This window comes from Ochotona princeps, chromosome 3 (genome assembly GCF_030435755.1).
Source record: "Ochotona princeps isolate mOchPri1 chromosome 3, mOchPri1.hap1, whole genome shotgun sequence".
NCBI classification, from domain to species: Eukaryota; Metazoa; Chordata; class Mammalia; order Lagomorpha; family Ochotonidae; genus Ochotona; species Ochotona princeps.
In genome coordinates, this window is record NC_080834.1 from 93,858,710 (window position 1) to 93,880,596 (window position 21,887).

General features: G+C 40.5%; 1 protein-coding gene across 4 annotated transcripts in view; it reads left to right on the forward strand.

The window, feature by feature from the left end:
• ATP13A4 (ATPase 13A4) overlaps positions 1-21,887 on the forward strand; it is a 119,120-nt gene that overhangs the window by 61,769 nt on the left and 35,464 nt on the right. For 3 of the 4 annotated variants that reach the window (XM_058662109.1, XM_058662110.1, XM_058662107.1), the window contains exons 9-18: positions 3,231-3,365; positions 5,543-5,713; positions 6,494-6,651; positions 7,609-7,797; positions 10,212-10,273; positions 13,809-13,959; positions 15,471-15,557; positions 15,784-15,937; positions 17,049-17,160; positions 20,700-20,824. In XM_058662109.1, the coding sequence (XP_058518092.1) occupies positions 3,231-3,365; positions 5,543-5,713; positions 6,494-6,651; positions 7,609-7,797; positions 10,212-10,273; positions 13,809-13,959; positions 15,471-15,557; positions 15,784-15,937; positions 17,049-17,160; positions 20,700-20,824 (1,344 nt within the window). The remainder of the gene's footprint in view (positions 1-3,230; positions 3,366-5,542; positions 5,714-6,493; positions 6,652-7,608; positions 7,798-10,211; positions 10,274-13,808; positions 13,960-15,470; positions 15,558-15,783; positions 15,938-17,048; positions 17,161-20,699; positions 20,825-21,887) is intronic. The other variant, XM_058662108.1, reaches the window with a different exon arrangement.

A 21,887-nucleotide genomic window follows, 5' to 3' on the forward strand; every position in this document is an offset into this window, starting at 1 on the left:
TAAAGAGTTCAATAACAATTATATGGCTAAAAGACAGCAGTAACATAAACAAGGGCTATGAAAAACAAATAAAATGTTAATTTCACTTATATAATAAATTCTAAAATACTACACTTTAAAAATCACTCAAAATAGTTGTCTGCATGGTTCTATCAAAAAAAAAAAAACTAATAGGTGGAGCCCGACATGGTAGCCTAGTGGCTTAAGTTCAATGCCCATGTGCTGGGAACCCACATGGGTGCTGGTTCTAACCCCAGATGCTCCACTTCTGATCCAGCACCCTGAGAAAGTAGTAGAGGATGGTTCAAAGTCCTGGGAACCTTCACCTATGTGGGAGACTTGGAAGAAGCTCCTGGCTCCTGGCTTCGGATCAACTCAGTTCTGTCTGTTGAGGCCAAGTGGGGAGCAAACCAGCAGATGGAATATCTTTCTCTTTGTTTCTCCTCTCTGTGTACCTTTCTAACAAAAGTAAATAAATCAGTAAAAACAAAAAATAAATAAAAAGTAAAAAGTATTTCAGAAGCTGTTTCGGAAATGGAGCTGGGATTTGAATCCAGGGACTCCAATATAGGATGTGGGTACCCCAAGAGGTGACTATGCAAGACACCTGTCCCCAGTGTGTATTTATTAAAGACAAGGACTTTATCCAACAATACAGAAGTGCATTCAGGAAGTTATTATTGACAAATTAGTAAGAATTTATGGTCAGGCCTTATTCATTTTTTGCTGATTATCTCAATAATGTTCTTTATTGAGCAGGATCCAAGAGCACAATCTTTGTTGCATTTCTCTTCAATTATTTTCAATTTGGACTTCCATTGCACTGGCTCTTTCAACTCATCATTTTGTAAAGTATCCCCCAATTTTGATTTGCCTAATGTTTGCTAAATGTCTCTCGCTTTGAATTTATCTGATGTTTCTTATAAATTCAGGTTATGCGTTGTTAAATATATTGCAACAAGGTATAATGTTGTATTCTCTCTACTTCCTCTAAGGTGATACATAATTTAAATTTGTTCTGATAGCGTCGATGTTGACTTGAATTACTTAATTAAATAGTGCCTCCAAAATTATCAGTGTACTCTCTTCCTCTTGGTAATTAATAGTTATTTTGTTGAGAGATACTCTGAGACTTTATATACAGACCACAGAATTTTCACTTCTTAATTTGAGTATTCATTGATGTCTCTTGGTTAAATTAATTACTACTTTGATACTTTCCAAATAATGATTTTCTAATTTTGTCTTTCGACATTCAATAATTGCCATTTTACTGAAGGAAAACCTGTTTTTCTCCTCACTTCTGATGTGATGGGCTCTTGCATTCTGTATTGTATTCAATGGCTGTACTTCTCTGTTAGCATTGTTAACCTGCTACAGACTTAGGCACAGAGAGCGCTTTAAGTTGGTTTTGATATATTTTTGATCTTTCCCAGTGCTTCCCTATTTGTTCGCACAAGAAAATAGTCTTGCTTCCGTTATGCTCCTCTGGGTCCAGTCTTGTAATATGACATTCCGCTAAGGACATTTTGTTCTTTTTTGAGTTAATGGAATTTATAAAGCACACGTTGGACAAATGGATATGCTTATTATTACTGGGTTTTTGCTGATATTAAGCCCTTACAAGTGACAGAAAATATGCACAAGCAAATGGAATAGTAAACATTACGTGTGTGTTTATGTACACTTTTTTGTGTGTTTTGTTTTTAATTTTTTCTGAAATGATTATAAAGTGAACTAATTTCCTGTATTTCACAATACAGATGTAGGAGCTTAGTGATGCTTCCCACTGTACCTGCCTTCCCACCCACATTTCCCACACCCCTCTTTCTTCCTTATTTCCTTTTTCCCCTTTATTTTTACAGTAGTATGTGTTCATTTCACTTGGCAATCACAGGCTTAACACTTCATTAGTTAAAGATATTAACATATAGCAAGCAGAAAAAGAAATCTAACCTACTATTCCTCAGGAGTACAAGCAAAGGTTGCAAATAAAAATCAAAACCCCAGACATCAATCTCCTCATATAGATTACATTTCTTCGTACTCTGTATTAGTTATCACAGATCATGAAAAATATATTTGTCTTTTGGGGGCTGGCTTATTGCACTAGGCATACTGGTTTCTAGATGCATCCCATTTAGTTGCAATAGACAGTGCATCATTTTTATGGCTGACTAGTATTCCATCGTATCTATGTAATACATTTTCTCTATGCAATCATCAGTTCATGAATTTCTGGGTTGATTCCATATCTTACCTATTATTACTTCAGTTTCTATAAACACAGAGACATTTTTTATACCATTAAATTGTATTATCTTTATTACACACACACATAAACACACACACACATTCTAATTCTAAACCAATACCATAGGGTTCTTTTTGTAAAAATTTTTTTTTTATATTTGTAACTTCCTTTATTTAATGAGATATCTGTATCTAATTAACTTCAATGTATCTTGTCATTGTATCATATCTGCTTGAATGTAATCTATCTTCTATTACTGCTGGTACTCTCTCTGATTCTCATCCCACTCTCACCTTTTTCACCCTGAGGAGATCCCAGCATCCCATAACATGGTGCTATCCCCAGGGGCCCCTGCCAGGCTCTTCCACTCTGTACTGAGCCATCCTGTAAACACTCTTCCATCCTAATGACTCCACATTTCAATCAGGCTGGCCCCGTCTCAGCAGCCACTCCATGGCTGCCTGTCTTGCACAGAGCCTTGATCCCTGACACTGTGTAAGGAAGGAAAAAAGCCCAGGCAGGCAAGGAGGAAATCAGCAAAGAAGGGAGCAGGAGGGAACTTTCCATTTCTCGTGAGTAAAAGCTAGCACCTTTTCAAGTGTTTAAGTATGTTTGCTATGGTGCAGGATCTGTTCTTATTTAGCAATTTTTCTATACAGTTAATTGAAGAACATCTCTTTTTCAAGGAGCTTTTTATATATTAGGAATATTAATATTTAATCTACAAACTTCGGAATATTTTCTGAATTTGTCATTAATCTTTATTTATTTGCCACACAAAGGTTTGCCATTTACATTTTGTGTATTGTGTACTTTTTTTGTTTCCATATTTTGACTAAATGTTGAAAAATATTCTTCTTCTAAAATATTTTTAAAAAATCTCCTGGCTACCTTTTAATTGATTTCCAACTTTGAAAAAAGCTGGACCAGATCTTTCGGGAAGACATGTTCTCATCTCTGTGGCTTGTGTTTTCAGATGGAGTCCAGGAGTTGGAATCACGCTTCCTGGTGCCTGGAGATGTACTAATTTTGACAGGGAACAAAGTGCAGATGCCATGTGATGCCCTTCTGATTGATGGCAGTTGTGTGGTGGATGAAGGAATGCTGACAGGTGAGCATGTGTCTCCACAGCCCTGGATGGTCCCAGTGCTGTGGTGCTGTTCCCCTACTCCTCTGGGACCTCTATTCCCAATAGCCTTTAGTCCTACTTGGATGAATATGAGAGTTGAAGCAAAAGCCACAATCTAAGTATTGTCATACCATCGTGACTGAGTGGGTAGCATTTACAAAGAATTGTTACCACCTCCCTTGTATCCTAAAAGGTTGTAGAGGTGATGAGATCTTTCAGAATTGTCTGTGTCTTTTGAGCGCAATTTTTTGGACATACAATATGTCTTCAAATAAATTTTGGAGTGTTTGAAAACTATTGATGGCATTCTGAAATTGTTTGGATTAAGTCCAAGCTCTTTCTACTTAGCTTAAATGTGTGAAAACTTCACGGTGACACAGCTGGCAGAGTGAGATTTTTTGGACTATTTCATTTTTAAAGAGGTTGCAGCTAAACATTTCTATCTCCTCAGGCATTTAAGTTTGTGATGACTCCTAAGGCATCTATGTGATGAAAACATTCAAAAATCCTTTCCCTGACTGGAGGTCAACCAATGTGTACATGTATAGAAACATTACATGGCACCCCAGAAATATGCACAGTTTTTCTATGTGTCAGTTAAATGCAAAATTAAAGAAAATGAATAAGAAATGCTACACAATGTGCTGTAGCCAGGAAGGTCCTGAGAGGCCACCTCAGCCCTCTAGATGTGCAAACTGGAGCTCAAAGAGGAGTGACAAGGTAGAGCACATGTGCAGAGCTCTGCGGGGAGGTGTTGTGCCCGCGTTTCTGCCAGATGAAGAATCATAGTCTTCCTCAGAAAAGACCTGGGCGTCTAAGAAAGCACAGTGATGTTTCCAGTTGCTTGTCTGGATCCAAACAAATCCATTTCTCTCAGCAGACCAGGAAGGCATGAAACGGAGACAAAAACACCCATTTCCTTTCTTTGTGGGTCAAGTATCTTTTGCTTAGGAACTCATGGATTCATACAAATCCCAGAATGCTAGGACATCAGCGCTGTCGGTGTCTATTTTCCATATGTAGCAAGCCCTACGCTTTGGCACTGTAACTCACTTTCTTCTGCCCCATTCTGCAAGCCAGCAGAAGGCTTCCCAGGTGCAGTTCCTGAATGGGCCAGAGTTGGCTTTCACAACTCTGTTCCTTATGTGGCATTCACACTTCAGCCCAAGGTAAAAGCTCATCCCACGTGCCAAATTCAGTGGATTCTTTAATTTCTCCTCATACTGATCTTTCTGTTGCATTTGACTATCCTATTCATGTTTTCTGAAAATTCTCTTCTGTTAACTTTTAAGATAAAGTGCTCTCTAAGTCCTGGGCTCATATAAACAGGTAACAGGTAACTGACTACAAGGCATCTCAACACTGTCATTCTCCAAGGCAGCTGCAAGTCACAGTGGCCAGAAGGACAATTCTTCCTCCTCCTCTAGAATCCCTCTGCTGATGAGTAATAATGCCACCCTCTGCCTCACCTCTTACATCAGGAACAAGGAAATCAATTTTAATTCCTCTGTCCGTGTGATCGGTCAATAGAAATGTTTCCTCAAGCTTTGTGGCTTCTTATTTCCTCATTTCCTGAACCCAGCCCTTTTTGTCTATTCTGATTGCGAGCTGCCATGATGGAGACCATCATCCCTCCTGTGGGACTTTTGTGATCACTTCCCATCTGCACATGTAGCCTTTAATTCCACTTCTGTTTCGCCTACTGAGGATAGAGTGCTCTCCTACGCACCTGGGCTAGTTGTCTCAGGGTGAAACAGCTCAACAGTCCCCTGTCCTATAGGAAAACGTTGAAGTGCTGATGAATGTTACATTTAGGGCTCTCTTACAGGGCTCCCATGGCCTCTGATTCCAACACCTCCCTCCATGCGAAACTGCACAGCTGTTTTTTGTTGTCTATTTTAACTCTCATGTTTGGAGCATAGTACTAGACACGGACAATACAGATTGTATTCTTCTCCGTGTGTATGTCTTTCTCCCACTGTCAACTAGAGACCTCTTAACAACAAGAGGTGTCTTCTCCCTGTACTCTCAGTACCCAGGGTCATGTCTGCCTCATGGCAAGTTTGCCACAAATGTCAGTTGCATCGTGAGTGAGTGCTGGCTGGATTTGAATGAATGAGGCATCTCACCTCTGGAAATGAGAGTCTTATTTTCTGTAGGAGAAAGTATTCCAGTCACCAAAACTCCATTGCCCAAGTTGGATAGCTCTGCACCCTGGAAAACACAGAGTGAAGCAGACTACAAGCGGCATGTCCTCTTCTGTGGGACAGAGGTCATCCAGGTCAAGGCCACCTGCTCCGGGAATGTGAGAGCAGTGGTGCTACAAACCGGTTAGTGCCTCTTCCTTGATCTTGTCACCATTAATCACATAATCACAGCTAAGGTATCCAGTAGCTTGTATTCATTAGGCAGTGTTTATATAAGGAGCAGTCTTTAGATAACAAGGCAACTACATGTAAATGAATATATTCTAATTGTCAGTTGAGCCAGGGCATATACTTTTTGTGTGCCTTGCCCTTTATGCTTGATTTGCAATATAACATCTGGCAGGGCAAAATACTGTGTGTCCCTGCTTTGCATATTAGTAAGCTGAGGCCACACATTTCAGGTGAACTTTAGAAAAAAAAATGACTTAACTAGTGACAGAGCTGGGCATGAGATTCAGGTCTTCTAAATCCAAATCCCAAATTCTTTCTACATAGGGATGATCAGAAACTGATAATACAGATCAGTGTCAGAAGGGCAGATTTGTCATTGTTCAATGGGTCACCTAAGTTTAATTGAACTGAGCTGTGTGCATGCATGCTTGTGCACATTATGAAGCAGTTCCTTAAGATAAAGCTGTATTTGGAAAAGTTGTATCTTGTCACCTGTTTGGTTCTTTCCTATTTCTGGAATGCATTGAAATGGGAAGCAGTGGCTTGGAAGGCTAGGGAGGCTAGCAGGCTTCAAGAGAGAGAAGCAAGTTCCATTTCAACCACTGTGCCTTCTGCTAATGATCCTTCAGCTGCCTTCGAGGGCAAACACTGCTTAAAGACCTTGAGCAAGGCAGAAGCAGGGAGAAGGCTGAAGACTGTGTGTGTGTGTGTGTGTGTGTGTTTGCTTTTCAGGATTCAACACTGCCAAGGGGGATCTCGTGAGATCGATTCTCTACCCCAAGCCAATGAATTTTAAGCTGTACAGGGATGCCATTAGGTTCCTCCTGTGCCTCATAGGGACGGCCACCATTGGCATGATCTACACGCTGTGTGTCTTTGTGCTCAATGGGGTAAGCTGCCTTTGCTATCACGCACACACATGCATATGCTTGGACAGTCATCTCTACAAGTTTTATGCTGTCCATGTTGACTCTACTCTAGGACATGCTTTACTAACAAAGCCAAATACTAAAGCCTGCTTATAGACTCCCAGTTCCCCAATATAGACAAGTGATCATTGAGTGCTAGGACAGTTTAGCCCTCATGGACTAGTGAGGTAAGATGGTGTGTTGAAATGTCACATTTTAACTCTTGCACACTTTCCTCTTGTACTTGTAATTTTTTTTTGAAAAATTTATTGATTTGAAATGCAAAGTGGAAGAGGAGGAGGGAAAAGGTAGGAGGGAGAGAAAGAGAAATCTTTCACCTGCTGATTCACTCCCCAGATGGCCACGACATCTGGGACTGTGCCAGTTGGAGACCAGGAGCCAGGAACTCCATCTGGGTCTCCCACATGGGTGTAGAGGCACAAGCACTTGGATCATCTTCTGTTGCTTTTCTATATGCATTACCAAGGAGCTGAACTTGAAAGGCAGTAGCTGGATCTCAAGCTGGTGTTCTGATAGAGGATGCCAGTATCACAGATATTACCTTAACTTGCTGCACCACAATATGGGCTCTCCCTCATGCTTTTTTAAAACAAGATTTTTACATTTTCAGTTTCAGAAAGCTTTTGTTTCTGTTAAACATATTTGGCAGCTATTAAGTGAGGGATTTCAAGTAAGTTCAGCAAGCCAGAGCTGGTGAGGTGGTGGGAAGCTAGTAGACTGTCCTCAGCTAGCGGTGGAATGAGCATCACAAGACTTTTCATGACTCAGGACAAATATGTTGAATTAATACATCTTCATACCCTTTGACCACTGAAATCATGTCTCAGAATCCAGCCTAAGGAAGTAAACAGGAAAAAAGTGGAAGGCACAAAGCCACTCCATGGAGTCACCTAACTGCTGCTTCTGACTGTCTCCCAGGAACCTCCTGAAGAGGTGGTGAAGAAAGCCCTCGATGTTATCACAATCGCAGTTCCCCCAGCTCTGCCCGCCGCTCTGACCACAGGCATCATCTATGCCCAGAGGAGGCTGAAGAAGAGAGGCATCTTCTGCATTAGCCCGCAGAGGATCAATGTATGTGGACAGTTAAACCTTGTCTGCTTTGACAAGGTATGTGTGCTTCTGTTGTCCTGGGCAGCTCAAATAGGTGCTTTGGCCCTCACAGGAGGCAGGAAATGCAGGCCATCTCGATACCGACTTCTGCTTGGTGTGTTCTGGGACAGATACTTGCTTGAGCTCCCAGATTCTGCAGTTTAGAAGAGAGGTAATAGGTATGGAATAGGTGACTCTTGGAGGGTCTTCCCAACATTGATATTTTATGAAAAGCATCCTGTCACGCCACAGTCAGAATCCTCATTTGAAGGACAAATTTTAAACCCTTCATTATGGTCACCACTGTATCCTTGATGCTAAAAATACTGCCTGCCCTATAGACAGTGCTCAGTAAATAGCTATTGCACTAATGAGTGAGTAAAAAGGGAGAGTTTATTAAACTGTGCCTTGCTATGAGACTTAATTACACAAATGCCCACATGAGCCATTATTTCATTTTCCCATCGGTAGTTCAATTGTTTAAAATTACGGTTGACTATTTGCCATTATGAACCACATTCTACCTCTCCTGAGGATATTGCTGTAGCCTGCAGACACATGTGCTGGGATGAAGGTGGGGCTGGGCAGGGATGCAACAGGAAAGGAAGGGACTGCTGGTAGGTGGCCACGGCAAAGCAGAGCGTGTGGTTTTGACAGGAGAAGGGCATTAGTGATGGGAGAGGGTGTCTGTGGGACTTGAACATCTGCATAAGAATTTCTACAAACTCTGAGCTCAGAAGAGACAGTAAAGGTTATTTGTTGTTGCCATGTTTTTCTTTAATATTTTCATTGTTGCAAATTCAATGCAAAATTTACCATTTCAGCCATTTCATAGTACAGTGAGAATCTACTTAATGCCAATAAGTATATTCCCACTGTTCTACACCCATAATCATCATTCATCTTGAGAAAATTTCTTCATTTTCCCAAACTCTGTGCTTGGTAAAGCATACATGAAAGGTTTTGGTAGCAGAAAACCAGTGGGATCGGAACTCTAATTCCTAGTTTATCATAATGTACTACTTTTGTATTTTTATTTGTAAATATAAAACTATTCTTTTAAAAAAAGATAAATGTAGTTTTAAGGAATTTGTTAATATATCAGATTCTCAGCATCACGGTACATATATAATAATTACTATAGCTGAATCCTCCTCAATTCTTATGTTCCTATGTTAGTAATAAAAACAATAGATTTAGTGTAGTTCATAGATATAATTCTAAGAATACAATGACACCTATTTTACTTTAAAACTATTCTAAAATAAAAGTTAAAAAGTCTGCCAATAACAGCTGATAAACATGGCTCTTGACATTGTTTCAATATTTTATACTCATTAGAAATTACATTCTATATATTAGATAATACCCTTGGAGTTGGGAAAAGATATAGATGTGAGAGAAAGATAAATGTGATATGCATTTGAACTAAAAATGACCCATAATTATGTTATCATTATGCTTAGCTTTTACATTATTTTGGATAGTGAGTGTGCTATCTGTATTAATTTTCTTAATCTTCATAACAACCCTATGTGATTACAATCATGTTACTGCATGATCACTGCTCTGATGTTCTGAGGGATTAATCAATTTGCCTGGGGTCACACAGTTGGTGTTTGAACCTGGTCTGAACTCTTTCTTAATCATCATAATGTCCTGAGAGAAATTCCAGTAAACACCTTTAACCAAATAAACGTCAAATAGTAAATGAGGGAGGGAGCATTTGTCCCAACCAGTAAGAGCCCCCTCTGCTACATGCAGACCCTGAGAGACAAGAGATACTGGCTCAGGTGACTGGACTCTTAGCACCCAAGTTGGAGACCAGGCCTGAGTCCTGGCTCCTGGCTTCAGCCCTGCCCACTCCCAGCTGTTGGCAGGCATTTGGGGAGTAAATCTGCAAGTGAAAGCTCTCTCTTTCTCTCTCTGTCTTTCTCTCTCTCGCCTCTCTCCTTCTCTTTTTGAAATAATGGAATACATAAGTTTTAAAAATAGCAAATAATTTCTTTAGAGTCTCCCATACACTTTAACATTTAGGTAAAAATTCTACCCTATTACTTATTTCTGATGACCTGTTTTGAACTTCTACTATGAAAACTATGGTTCACCCGTTTTATACCCATCACAAGCTTGCCACAGATTTTCCCATCCATTTATTCTGCCCATAGGACCTCAAAAGTAATCCTTTGACATGTGGAGTTGAGGTGCTTTTAAGTTCAAAGAGCTTAGGGGCCGGCTCGAAATACCTCTTGAATGAAGTCCTGCGTTTTTGCTCAGGACTCCACACTCTCCCTGCGTAGCCCGTCCTTGAGGTGCTGACCTTGACTGTGTGTTGGGGATGTACATATTCTTCTGGAAGCATGGCCTTCACTACGGGCCAGCTGGGTCTTCAGAGTCATTCAGGTGCTTTTTTTTTTTTTTTTTCTGTTCAGACAGGCACCTTAACAAGGGATGGCTTGGATCTCTGGGGAGTCGTGCCCTGTGATAGAAATGGGTGAGTAGCTTAGACGAAATGCATTGTGTTGTACCTTTATCCAGAATTCCTCTTTTACTGGTTGAAAACACTGAATGGAGGACATGGGCTTGGATTCTGGTGAGCACTGACTGACATAGTATCTTAACCTAAGGCAAGTCTTCACTCTGGGCTCTCTCATCCCAGGCCACTCAACAACCCAGAAGATGAAGGAGAGGTTTTATGATAGCATTCAAATCCTTCCTGGGGTGTGCAGTTTTCTCCCAGCGGTCAATTTTTACTTGTCAGAAGCCTGAAGGTGGCTCAGTACAAGTAATTAGGACAGTGCCGGAACATTACCCTCCGGGGAGAGTCATTCCTGCAGAAACAGAAACCTGTCGGTGACATTGGAACCTCAGTCTCAGGCAGCTGAAGCCACAGCTAGTGGATTTCTTCTTCCTTTATATTCTGGTTCTGAGAAGCTCACTTTCACCGCTACAACTCCCTCCCTTTGTTTTTGTTTTTGTTTTTTTGATTTTTTTTTTTTTTTTTTTTTTTTTTTTTTTAGCCAGAAAAGACACTGGGCAATTTCAACTTAAGAAAGTGAAGATTGGCCTGCCCTCTTGTGGTCACGTATGAGTTCTCTGCTCTCCCTGGCTTTTCTCCCCATCGCCACCTCCAGCATGCTAGGAACCCAGCATGAGACACCTTTGACATTTATGTTTAGTTTGAAAATGAAAATACTTATCTTTCACCCTGACACTCTAAATCACAGAGAATTTTAGGTAAACAGGTTCCTTAAGGTTCTTTTGCATTATGCAGATAATACAAAATTTATTCACAAAGTATCTTTAAATTATATATGATTAAGACATTGTCTACTAAAATACTAGCTATAAGCAAATCGAGTTCTGGGGTTAAGAAATAATCTTGATGCTTCTCACCACCTCAGTGTACAGACAAAGACTTTTCTAAGTTCTTTTTGATTTTTCTGGAGCATGGATTTAGCTAGCACCTACTCTCCTTGCATACACTCTTAAGCACACTGGTTTTTCTGTTAGTTTCTTTAAAAAAAACCTGCATCGATATACTATGTAAGCATCGTGAGAACAATCTTTTTCTTGTTTGCACGCGCATCCTCAATGCCACGGCACTGTACCAGGTGCACACAGGTGGTAAACAGTCAAATTTGTTCATTTAAAATGAACTACGCATGTTCTGTATTTGGACCGTTCTGCTTAAGAAATTTGTAAACTTGCTGTTTCTAAAAATGGCTTGTAAACATTTCTACAAAAATGTTTGATACACTATTTGAATTACATTGATTAATTAGCACTGCCTCCCCTTTGTTTCCCCGCTACCTACTCCCCTTTTTTCTTGTCACAAAAAGATCAAAGTTGACATCAAGTGACTCAAAGCAATTTGAAAAAATTGATAAATTTAATTACTAATATGAGAGAAAACAGATTTACTTGTAAGTAAAAGCATAGCATCTCATTAACTGACTATTAAATATCTTATTAAAGGTGAGCTTGTCTCTCATCATTCCTATCTTTTTCCAAAAAAGGTCCTGACAGATGTCTCAGGTCCTTCCCTAACTGCTTCAGGTTTCTCAGGTTTGATCCACCGTAAATGCCTAAGTAAACCCACAAGGGCAGGGATGACAGAACACTCCATGTATTTTGCTAAACTGGTGTCTGACCCAATCCTTTGGGACTCAGAATTATGAATTTAGGATTACATATTGATGTCAGCATGCACATGTCATCTTAAAAATGAGACCTCTCCACAGGGTCCCTCATTTGTGTTTTGCTTTTTCGGTGTCAGGCTAAGCCTCTGTGTTAGCCAGTGAGCTGGTGAGTTCTTCCTTTTAGATGTTCACTAAAACACCACGGGACGTGTTGCAAACCACGAAGAGGACCTGCTATTTCAATGCATAATAATCTCCCACAAGGTCAATAGTAAGACTACTGGTTTTACAACTCTTAGTGTCATAAGAGGAAGCTTGAATTTAAAAATTAGGCCAAAAATGTGTCTGCAGTATGAGTTCACACTGTGATGTGGATGCCGTCCAAGACAAAATGCTGCATCCACTTAAGACTGCACTTAAAGAAATGCATATCTGTGTGATGAGAAATCATATTCTGATCCTGAAAACCACATTAAAAGCAATCCGACACATGCAAACTTCTCTCTCTCTCTCTCTCTCTCTCTCTCTCTCTCTCTCTCTCTCTCACACACACACACACACACACACACACGAATAACTGGATAGATGAGAGGTCTAAAACAGCTGTATATTAGTGGAACAGCTAGAGGATAAGGGAAGAGTTGATCCAACAATCTGGAAGAAGTTGGCATGCAGAAGAGGGAGGCACATAGATCCCGAGTGCCTCCCTGGGGAAGATTTTGCTTCAAGCAGGATGGTCTGCTTTGTGCACTCACTGCTCTGCTGTGCATTGGAAGGGCCTGTGCACGGACTGTAGAGGACATCCCTCTAGTGGGTCTGACAGTGAACTTGGTCTCACTCTTGACTAGTGAAGGCAATCTGTTTGCAACATTTTTTGTTATTTTTATTTATTCATTTTAGTATGTGAATGGTTGGAGGTGGGGAGGTTGAGAGAGAGAGAGAGAGAGAGAGAGAGAGAGAGAGAGAGAGAGAAAGAAACATTCTCATAGCTCTCATCCAATGCCTGGTTCCCCAAATGACTGCAATAACCAGGGCTCAATCAAGCCAAAGCCGGAAGCTTGGAATCCAATCTGGGTCTCTCCTATGGGTGAAGGGATACATGATATATGTACTCAAGGCATTACATGCTGCCTCCCAGAGCACACAGGCAGGAAACCAGAACTGGAAGTAGAGCATTCCACTTCCTCGCTGAGTCTGCGCACCCCAATCTGGGATTTGTGTGTTCCAATTGGCACCCTAACTGGTTTACTCTATGATATTCCATCTGATTTCAGTAGGAAATGATGAGGGCAGTGGTTGCAATATATGTACTGGATGTCATGGTAGAAGAAAGGAATTCAGTGTCTTTTTGAAAATGTTTTAAATTTCATATATTCAGCATTATGGTACTGAAGTTTTCCAAGAATCAACTCACTCGCGCATTTATTGGCTGTGTGCTGTCAGGCCAACATCAAATGTGCTGGGAGTCACTTTCTTCAGACACAACTGACTGATAGAGCAAAATACTCACACAGTAAAATATCTAGCATTGAGTTGGTCTATTCTGTCTCAAGGACTGCAGAAGAATTCATCTGATAGTTGGTGTGGAACTGGAAGAGCATGGAACGGAGGGGGATTCTTAAGTTCTTGTCTTGTCTCTGGAATTAAACTAGTCAGAGAAGGGATGAGGAAAACAGGAAGAAGAGATCTGGAAAGAACATCAGAGGTCATTCCTGCACCTTACTCCAAATACGATGCTGAACAAAGGTTCATGATTAGGGGAGTTGGAGAGTGAGTATGTGAAGTGACAAAAAAGTGTTAACATGATTGGTAAAAACAATGTAGCTTCAAGCAGCTCCATTTTGGCATGAACAAGTAGGACTAAAACTTTCCCTCTTCTTCCTTTAGCTTCCAGGAAGTCCACAGCTTCGTCTCAGGTAAGGCTTTGCCATGGGGCCCACTGTGTGCTGCCATGGCCAGCTGCCACTCTCTGATCCTCCTCGATGGGAACATCCAGGGAGACCCCCTGGACCTCAAGATGTTTGAAGCCACTGCCTGGGTAAGCCTCAGTTCTGCAGAGAATATCAGAAGCATCCTCAACACCAGAGAAACCCAGGCTTTCTTATGGCTTTTAGCATTTGCAAAATGCAGGTCTCCAACACAAGCACATAGTAAAGTGAAAACTAGTTGCAGCCTAGTTTCCCCACTGGTTTAATGCAGCTAACGAGAGCAACTTGCATTACAGGATTATTGTGGGGAGTTGATAAGATGAGACATTTAAAAATGAAGACTGTGTCTGGATACATTGGATTGACTGATTCTTTATGCAGTGTTTTCCTGTATTTAAATGTTCCATTGGACACCACAAATACATGCAATGTTTGTCAATAAAAATAAATAAATGGAAAGAATATATTTTTTTTAGAAAGTGAGAATTAGGAAACACTACTGTCTAAATTGCTTAGGATAACTCAGAGACTCACCGTGCCCAAGTTACTTTAGCAGTGGTTTCCTTTCTAAGACGGGAAACAATGAAAAGGAAAGTCATTACAGAGCTTTTGTGGAGACTCTGAACTCAATGTAAGAGAAGTGCTGTGGTTCAGGAATCTGGCTCCTCTGGGTCTAGTTTCTGCTCTGCTCTGACAGTTCAGCCTTGTGTTAGGTCCTTGGCTCTTTTGGCCGTAAAATAAAAGGATTGAAGTAGATCAGCAGTGTTCACATGACACAAGAGAAGACAAAATGCTGGAATCTCAAACATCTTATTCAGAAACATCCTCTAAAAACTAAATAGTATTGGTCTGTTGGGGCTACAAGGTAGAAATGAGAGAGCACAGGTTCCCAACTGCTGTGCTGCTATTTCACCACATCATCAGGTCCTTCTGCTCTACTGTAGCATGATCCCACAGTAAGCTGGTGCTATCTGGCCAATCCCGCATCCCATTTGGAATCTTAAAGTAGAGAGTAAAAATTCTTCTGTGAGATTTTTTTTTTTTATTTCAGCCATTCAGTAAGATGCTTAAAAATAGTTGAATATCTTTGCATGAATTTTTTTTTACTTCATTCTGGGATCGTTATTACAGAAATTACTGATCGTTAACCACACAATCACAGTCCCTGTTCTGTCCAGATTCACCTTGAGGACAGTCATTCCAAATTTGACACACTGGGGATAACGGTTTCAGTACTGAACTCCAGGAAAAGAAAGATGTAAGGTGTTTGCTTTATACAAAATAAATCTGGCTACAAATGCTCACCATTTTCAAGCTAGATTTTTCAGAAATTGAGAATGAGCCTTTATATATGTATAACACATTCAAACAGAGAAAGCAGGATAAATTGCATGAATAATTCAGAAGTGTCTGCCTTCCAAGTTCCACAGCATTTCCAATGCATTCTATGTTTCTGTGTTGGAAAAAAAGTCTAGCTTACCTCCATCCAGCTGAGAGAGGAGACATGGAGAAAACACAGAGCTGATCTGAGGATTTTTTTTCAGTGGGAGGATTTGGGCATAGTATCTGTGGTCAAACAATACATAAATATCTACCATGAAATTTCCCATTTGTAAAATAGGAAATGGCAATTTCTGGAGACGATTTCCACATCAAGGGAGTGCCAGCGCATGCCATGGTGGTTAAGCCCTGCAAAACAGACAGCCAGGTAAGTCTTGCTTCCCATTCCCCTCACCCTGCCAAGACCCAAAGGGAAGCTCCCTTCTGACACCTGGTGTTCAAAGTTCACAGAGCTGTCTTTGAATTCCAGAGGTAAAAACTGGTAGACGTTTCTTCTTTAGCTAACAGCTGAAGAATTTAGGCAGGGAGAGAGAATTCTCAATGATCAGAGGCTGTGTTTGTCTGCTTCTCTCCACTCCCTGTTTCTCATCCAGGTCCCAGTTGAAGGAATTGCCATCCTGCATCAATTCCCATTCTCATCAGCACTGCAGAGGATGACAGTCATTGTCCAAGAAGTGGGAGGTGACCGGCTGGCATTCATGAAAGGAGCACCAGAAAGGGTAGCCAGCTTTTGCTACGCTGAGACAGGTTGGTAAACAGACACTATTCAGACCATGGGACTGCATCCCAAACGTGTGCCCGTGCAGCAGCTGACCTATGAACCCAGCTGCCTGCTGGATCTCACCAATGGGGTAACTCACTGGCATTGCAAACAGTACCAGAATCAAACCTTCTTTTCCTGCTTTCTGGATTTCCAGCTTCCCGTCTTGGCATGGTACCACCATGCCTCTATGCACACAGTTCAGGAGTCACATCTGAGCCCTCCCTTTCCTTTAGTGCCTTTATCTTGTCACTTGCTAATTATGGCCCCATCACTGCATCAGCTCAGGCTGTCACCACTGCTGACCACTTTGATAGTTGCCAAATTGTCACCTCCAGTCTCTGATTCATGTTCTGTATGACGGACGGGTAGGTTTTTCCACTACAACTGTGTTGTCACATTATTGTTTTGATCCTTTTGTTGCCTGCAGTGTTATCTCCAACTCCTTTGAGATCCTATGTAAGGCTTTCATAATCTGGGCCCATCAGACATCTCAGATGTGCCTGATACCCCCTCTCCTCACGTGCTGTACTTCTTTAAGCTGAACTAGTACCCAAGGTTTCCTGTTTCATGCCTCTGCGCCCAAGAACATGATGTTCACTTGGTGAAAAATGAATTTCCTTCTCCTAGTCACTTGCTCCCGGTCTTACATGCGAATGAAGTACTTCCATAACATTGCAATTGCATGCATCACAGCAAGCATCTTATTTGAGTATATTGATAGCACATTGGCTGTTACTCAGTTCAGCATAAACCCTTAGAATAAGGCTCACCATTTTATCTCTACATAACTAATACCTGTTGTATAGCAGAGCCTCAATACACATTTTCTTAGTAAACCGAAGAACAAAATAATTCTATGTGTTCTCCATCCTGCTTCATCCACCCTTCTGCCCCCACTTTATTTCTCTGTATTTCTACACTGGTTCACTAGATCCCAAACAGTAAACCTGACAATGTAGTGAGGTGTACAATTCTTATGGACTTGGTAGTGAACTTTTTTGGAGGCATGTTTTCTTGGGCAAAGGATGGATTTTTTAGCTGCCAGTACCAGCTACATAAACATTTCTTACTAATGCTGTGATATTTTCTGAACAGTACCGGCTAGTTTTGTCAGTGAACTTCAGATTTACACGACACAGGGTTTCCGAGTCATAGCCCTGGCGTACAAGAAGCTGGAAACCGACCATCACACAACTGCTTTAACAAGGTGAGTGGACACAGAACAGCTCTCCCAGTTAGTGTTCAAGTATGACTCCAAACTTTCGTAAAGGGGATTAGAGCCATCTTTCTGTTTAAACTGCTAAATGCTAACTGGGAAATTTTCTGAGGAATAATAACTATATAAGATGTAAAATGTGATTTCATATTTTTGGTGAAAGTGGATGGATGAATTCAACTAATGTTTCAGAGTAAGGTTATATCATTATTATCAAATTATTGTACTGGGTGGAAGGTAAACATTCTGGTATCTCACTGTATGGTAATAAACATACAGCTCAATAATAACATAGTTTGTGTTTACATTATCTTGGTAAATATAGAAAAGAATAAAGGAAGTTTTTGCAGGATCATCCTAGGGAAATTTTGGAATCACAGATTACAATATAAATGTTCCCCAGCTAAAATTGACTGTGGTGCTTATCAGTTCAATCTTACTCATTGTGGTTATTTTGAAAACTTTCCATTGTTTTTAACTAGCGAGGCTATTTCACTTTCAATACAATCTCCAAGATTTGGTGTCAGTCACTCCTGGTTATACTGCTGAGGAGATAATGAGACCCAGTTTGTTAAAAAAAAAAAAAAAGGATTTTAAATTTGGAAAGTCCAATATATTTGTTTTCAACTTTATCAGACTCAATACTTTCTTGTTTGTAGCTATATTTCATATTTCCACTCTATTATAAAATAAAAATTTATGTGTAATATTATCTGCACACATTGGATGTAAAAATAAGGCCTTCCTACATAGTAAAAACAAATGCAAGCAAGGTATCACTAAAAATAATGCAGTCGTCCTTTGGTGTCTGTGGGCAGGGGAGATTTGTTCTAGGAGACCCTGCAGATACCTACAGGTGAGGCTGCTCACTGGCCTGCATCCTATAAAAAGGTAATGAAGTGGTAACTTCTTCAGTCTTATGGGGCTTAATCACAAATCCACTAATGGGACTAAATATCATGTTGTCGATTCGTCTTTTTTTTTTAAACCTTAAAACCATGACATTATGACATATTCTTATAGCTAAGTTAATTGTCCTGTACTTTGTTATTCCTTGCTTAGGACAAAATCTTCTTTCCATGTGTATGTGTGTGCGTGGGTGTTTCCACAGGGTGTTTCCAGTATTATAATCATAATCTCTTTGAGTTGGCTCAGTACATACGTGTTTCAGCCTGTAAAAATCATGTGGAGTGCCATCATGGGGGTGACGGTGCTTTTTTTGTATGACATTGTTAGTTTTTGACGGTGCTTCCTTTGTATCACATCGTTAGTTTTAGAGGCTTCAGGAGAGAGTGAGGCATCTGAAAGGTGCAGGAACAGCCAGCATACTATTCCAAGATGAGACTCTTCAGGGGCTTAGTCCTTTTTGTTTCTTGACTCAGACTCAATACTCAGGGAAAGATGAATCATAAAACGATAGAAGGAGAGACTTTAGGACCCAGAAATGAATTTGCTAACCAGATAAAAATGTGATTTATTTATGATTACCCAGAAAGTTAGAGGGATGGCTGAGAATAGGGTCTAAGTACCGTGATTACTGTAGAGTGAGCCCTCCCGAGGCCCAATGCCGGAGGACCGAGTGATCCGACTGCTGATGTGGACCACAGCCTGTGTCAGATATTTAATTTTGCAGGTGTTTTCTTGGCCTGTCTGGCACACTGTGCTTGACACATATATAAAATTGGCTCATCTTTAAAAATGCATCTTAAACTTACGCCTGAGTGACTGGGCTACTAGAAAGATTGGAGGTCCTGAACCATACATCAGTTAGGTTATCCTTCAAAGATCAGAGCAAATTCACTTCCTTAGAAAGGCTTTTCCAAATACTCAATCCAAAAATGTACCATTCTCTTGAACTCTGTGCAACTCTGGTTTGACCTGCCACAGTTCTGTCTTTAGCCATCCATGCAACCAAGGTATTCATGTTTAATCTTTTCCTCCTAGTTGAATGTGAAGTTTTGGGGTGAGGAACTACTGCACACAGTACACAGTACACAGTACTACTGTACACAGTCTCTTCCCCTTTGACGCTTCCTAGTGGTAAATGCCCACAGGCCTGAGAGCTTTACTATGTGGTTTCTCAATGAGAATCATAAACAAGGAAATGAATTTTCTTAGATTACTCAACCAGAAATGGTCACTATCATCCAATCATTTAAAACAGGCACATATCTGTTGCACACTTTCCTTGTGTCATGGATGTGGTTGAACACAGCATTGAGCACAGGTGCGTTTTCCTTCAAGGAGTTAAGCTAGAGAGATTAGAAGATCAACAATGATCATATATTGGGAAATATGATCTTAGTGGTGATAGGATAAACATGCCAAGAAAGCAATCATTTCTATCTAGGGAAGTGTCTTTGGGGGAGACAGCACTTGAGTTAGGCCTCAAGACACAGTAATAATTTCAGTGGTAAATCATGGAGAATGCACAAGCTCCTACCTGAAACCAAGAAGGTCTCATAGCAGCATGGTGCAAAAAATGTCTATGGCAAGTAGTTCAACTTGGCTGGAGATCAGGATGATAATAAAGTGATCAACGACTCTGGGAAAATAGTTTGAAATGTAATGAAAGATAATGAAGAGACTTAAATGCTAGACTCAATAGGAAATGCCATTCATGTACCTTACTCTGAGATGAGTGGTTCAAATGATGTCTATTATTGCCATTCCATTGGGTGTTGGCAGTTTCCTGGAAGTCCCACCAACTGGAGTCCATGGCTCTGGCTAATGGAGGGCCTAGAATAGAGGCAAATCTAGAGGCAAATGTATGGCGAACAAGGCAAGGAAGCTTTAGTAGGTGCCAGTCCACCTGTATTTGAATCAGAATTAGGCAGCCCTGGTGTCAATCTTGTCGTCTGCATGCACCATAATTATTTGTATATGCATCTTTGAATCTCTGACCCCAGATGTACCCTGCTACATTGGGTCCTGGAGAGTGAGTTCTGGAAATGTTCATAATTAGGTTAGAACCTTGGAGGCCTCACTGACTTGCAAAAGAACCTATATAAACACCTATGCTGTGTGCGGAAGAGCAAAGCCACTGCTGAGGAAAGCATGGCAGAGGGAGCATGACCTCCATGGAGGAGCTTTCTTGTTGAGATAATGATACCTCCTGTGGCTAAAATGCCATCTATTATGGCCATGGCTTTGGGAGAAAATGGTATCTTCTTTTCTTTTTCATCTAATTCATTCTGAGCCATGTGTTGAATCAGAACTAGAGCTCCTCTTTGTGGGTAAGTAGTGAGGCCATGACCATAAATGTAACCCCTGCAGATAACAAATCCCTTTGTGCTCAGTTAGCTAGTTCTCTTTACAGGTTAAAGCAAAGATTTACTTAAGAAACACTTCCTTCCTATTGCTTCAGTCAGAGTACACATATGAACATCTTCTTTCTGGATCATTCCTGGTCAGTGCCTAAGGAACAGTACTTCAGTGAGTCGACCTACTTGGCCAGTCTTCCATTTTGCATCACTTCTGCAAGAAAGCACTAAGGTGCTGTTCCTATTTAATCACATGTGTATTTCCAGGGAGAAGGTAGAATCAGATCTGATATTCCTGGGATTGCTGATCTTGGAGAACCGATTGAAGGAAGAGACAAAACCTGTCTTAGAAGAGCTCATCTCAGCCCGGATAAGGACTGTAATGATCACAGGTACAGTGAAAAGGATGAGCGTTTACTGTGGTTTGGACAGGGGTTCATTCACTGGTCATTGCTGACTAGCAACTTCGTGCCAGACTCCATTCTGAGTGCAGGGGATGGACAGAATCAACAGAGTTACTGCTTCACCAAACTTCTGAAAAATCAAGGAGACATCAATCAAATGGTAACAACTGTCTTGAGGTACAAAAAACGAGTGTTCTGGGGCAACATAGCTGACTACTGTGGAGGATGTGGTTAAGAGAGTCTCTCTAGAAGTGACATTTGAGTTAAGACCTGGTTGACAACATGATGATTTTCAGCGTCAAATATGAGAAGGAGAATTCTTACTCAATGTGCACTATACCCTACAAAGGAGGCTCTTCTAAAGAGGGCTTATGACCGTGGAGGTTATTCTATCTACTATTAACCCCAGGCTCTTATCACAGACGCAAACAAGACTGAGAAAGGGTCATACAAAACAGATGTGTCAAATATTGTAAAGAGCACTTTTCAATTGATTTTATTTTTTTTAATTGTAAAAGAGACTAGAGTTAGAGATTAAACAAGTGATTTTCTAGTGAATTCATGTTTTTTGAGGATGTATTGGCTTATCTTTCTCTACTCTCATATTCATATTTCTAAAAAATTTTAGCACTATTTCTTGGGTCATAAAAATATAGTCTTTTCTTAATAAAGCACATCCTCCTGATCCCTATTTCTCCAAACATCATTCCACACTGGGGATTTCGGGATACCTTCACTCCCTGTTCTGTAAAGATCCATTGCCCATCTCCAAGCCTACATCCAGAAGGGCTTTGGATGACTTTTACTTTCTTCCTTTCTAATCCCTGGTTCAACATTAAGGAGTTGCTGATTTAGTTTTACTGCTCATTAGAATTTTCCCTATACCCTGACTCTTTTATTTCACAAAGTTATTATTTAGTGCTTACATATCACCTTTTCTCTTTAAAAAATTTTGCTATTCATTTATTTATTTGAAAGTTGGAGTTTCAGAGAGGAAAGAGAGAGTGAGTGAGAGGAAGAGAGACAGAGAGAGAGAGAAAGACAGACAGAG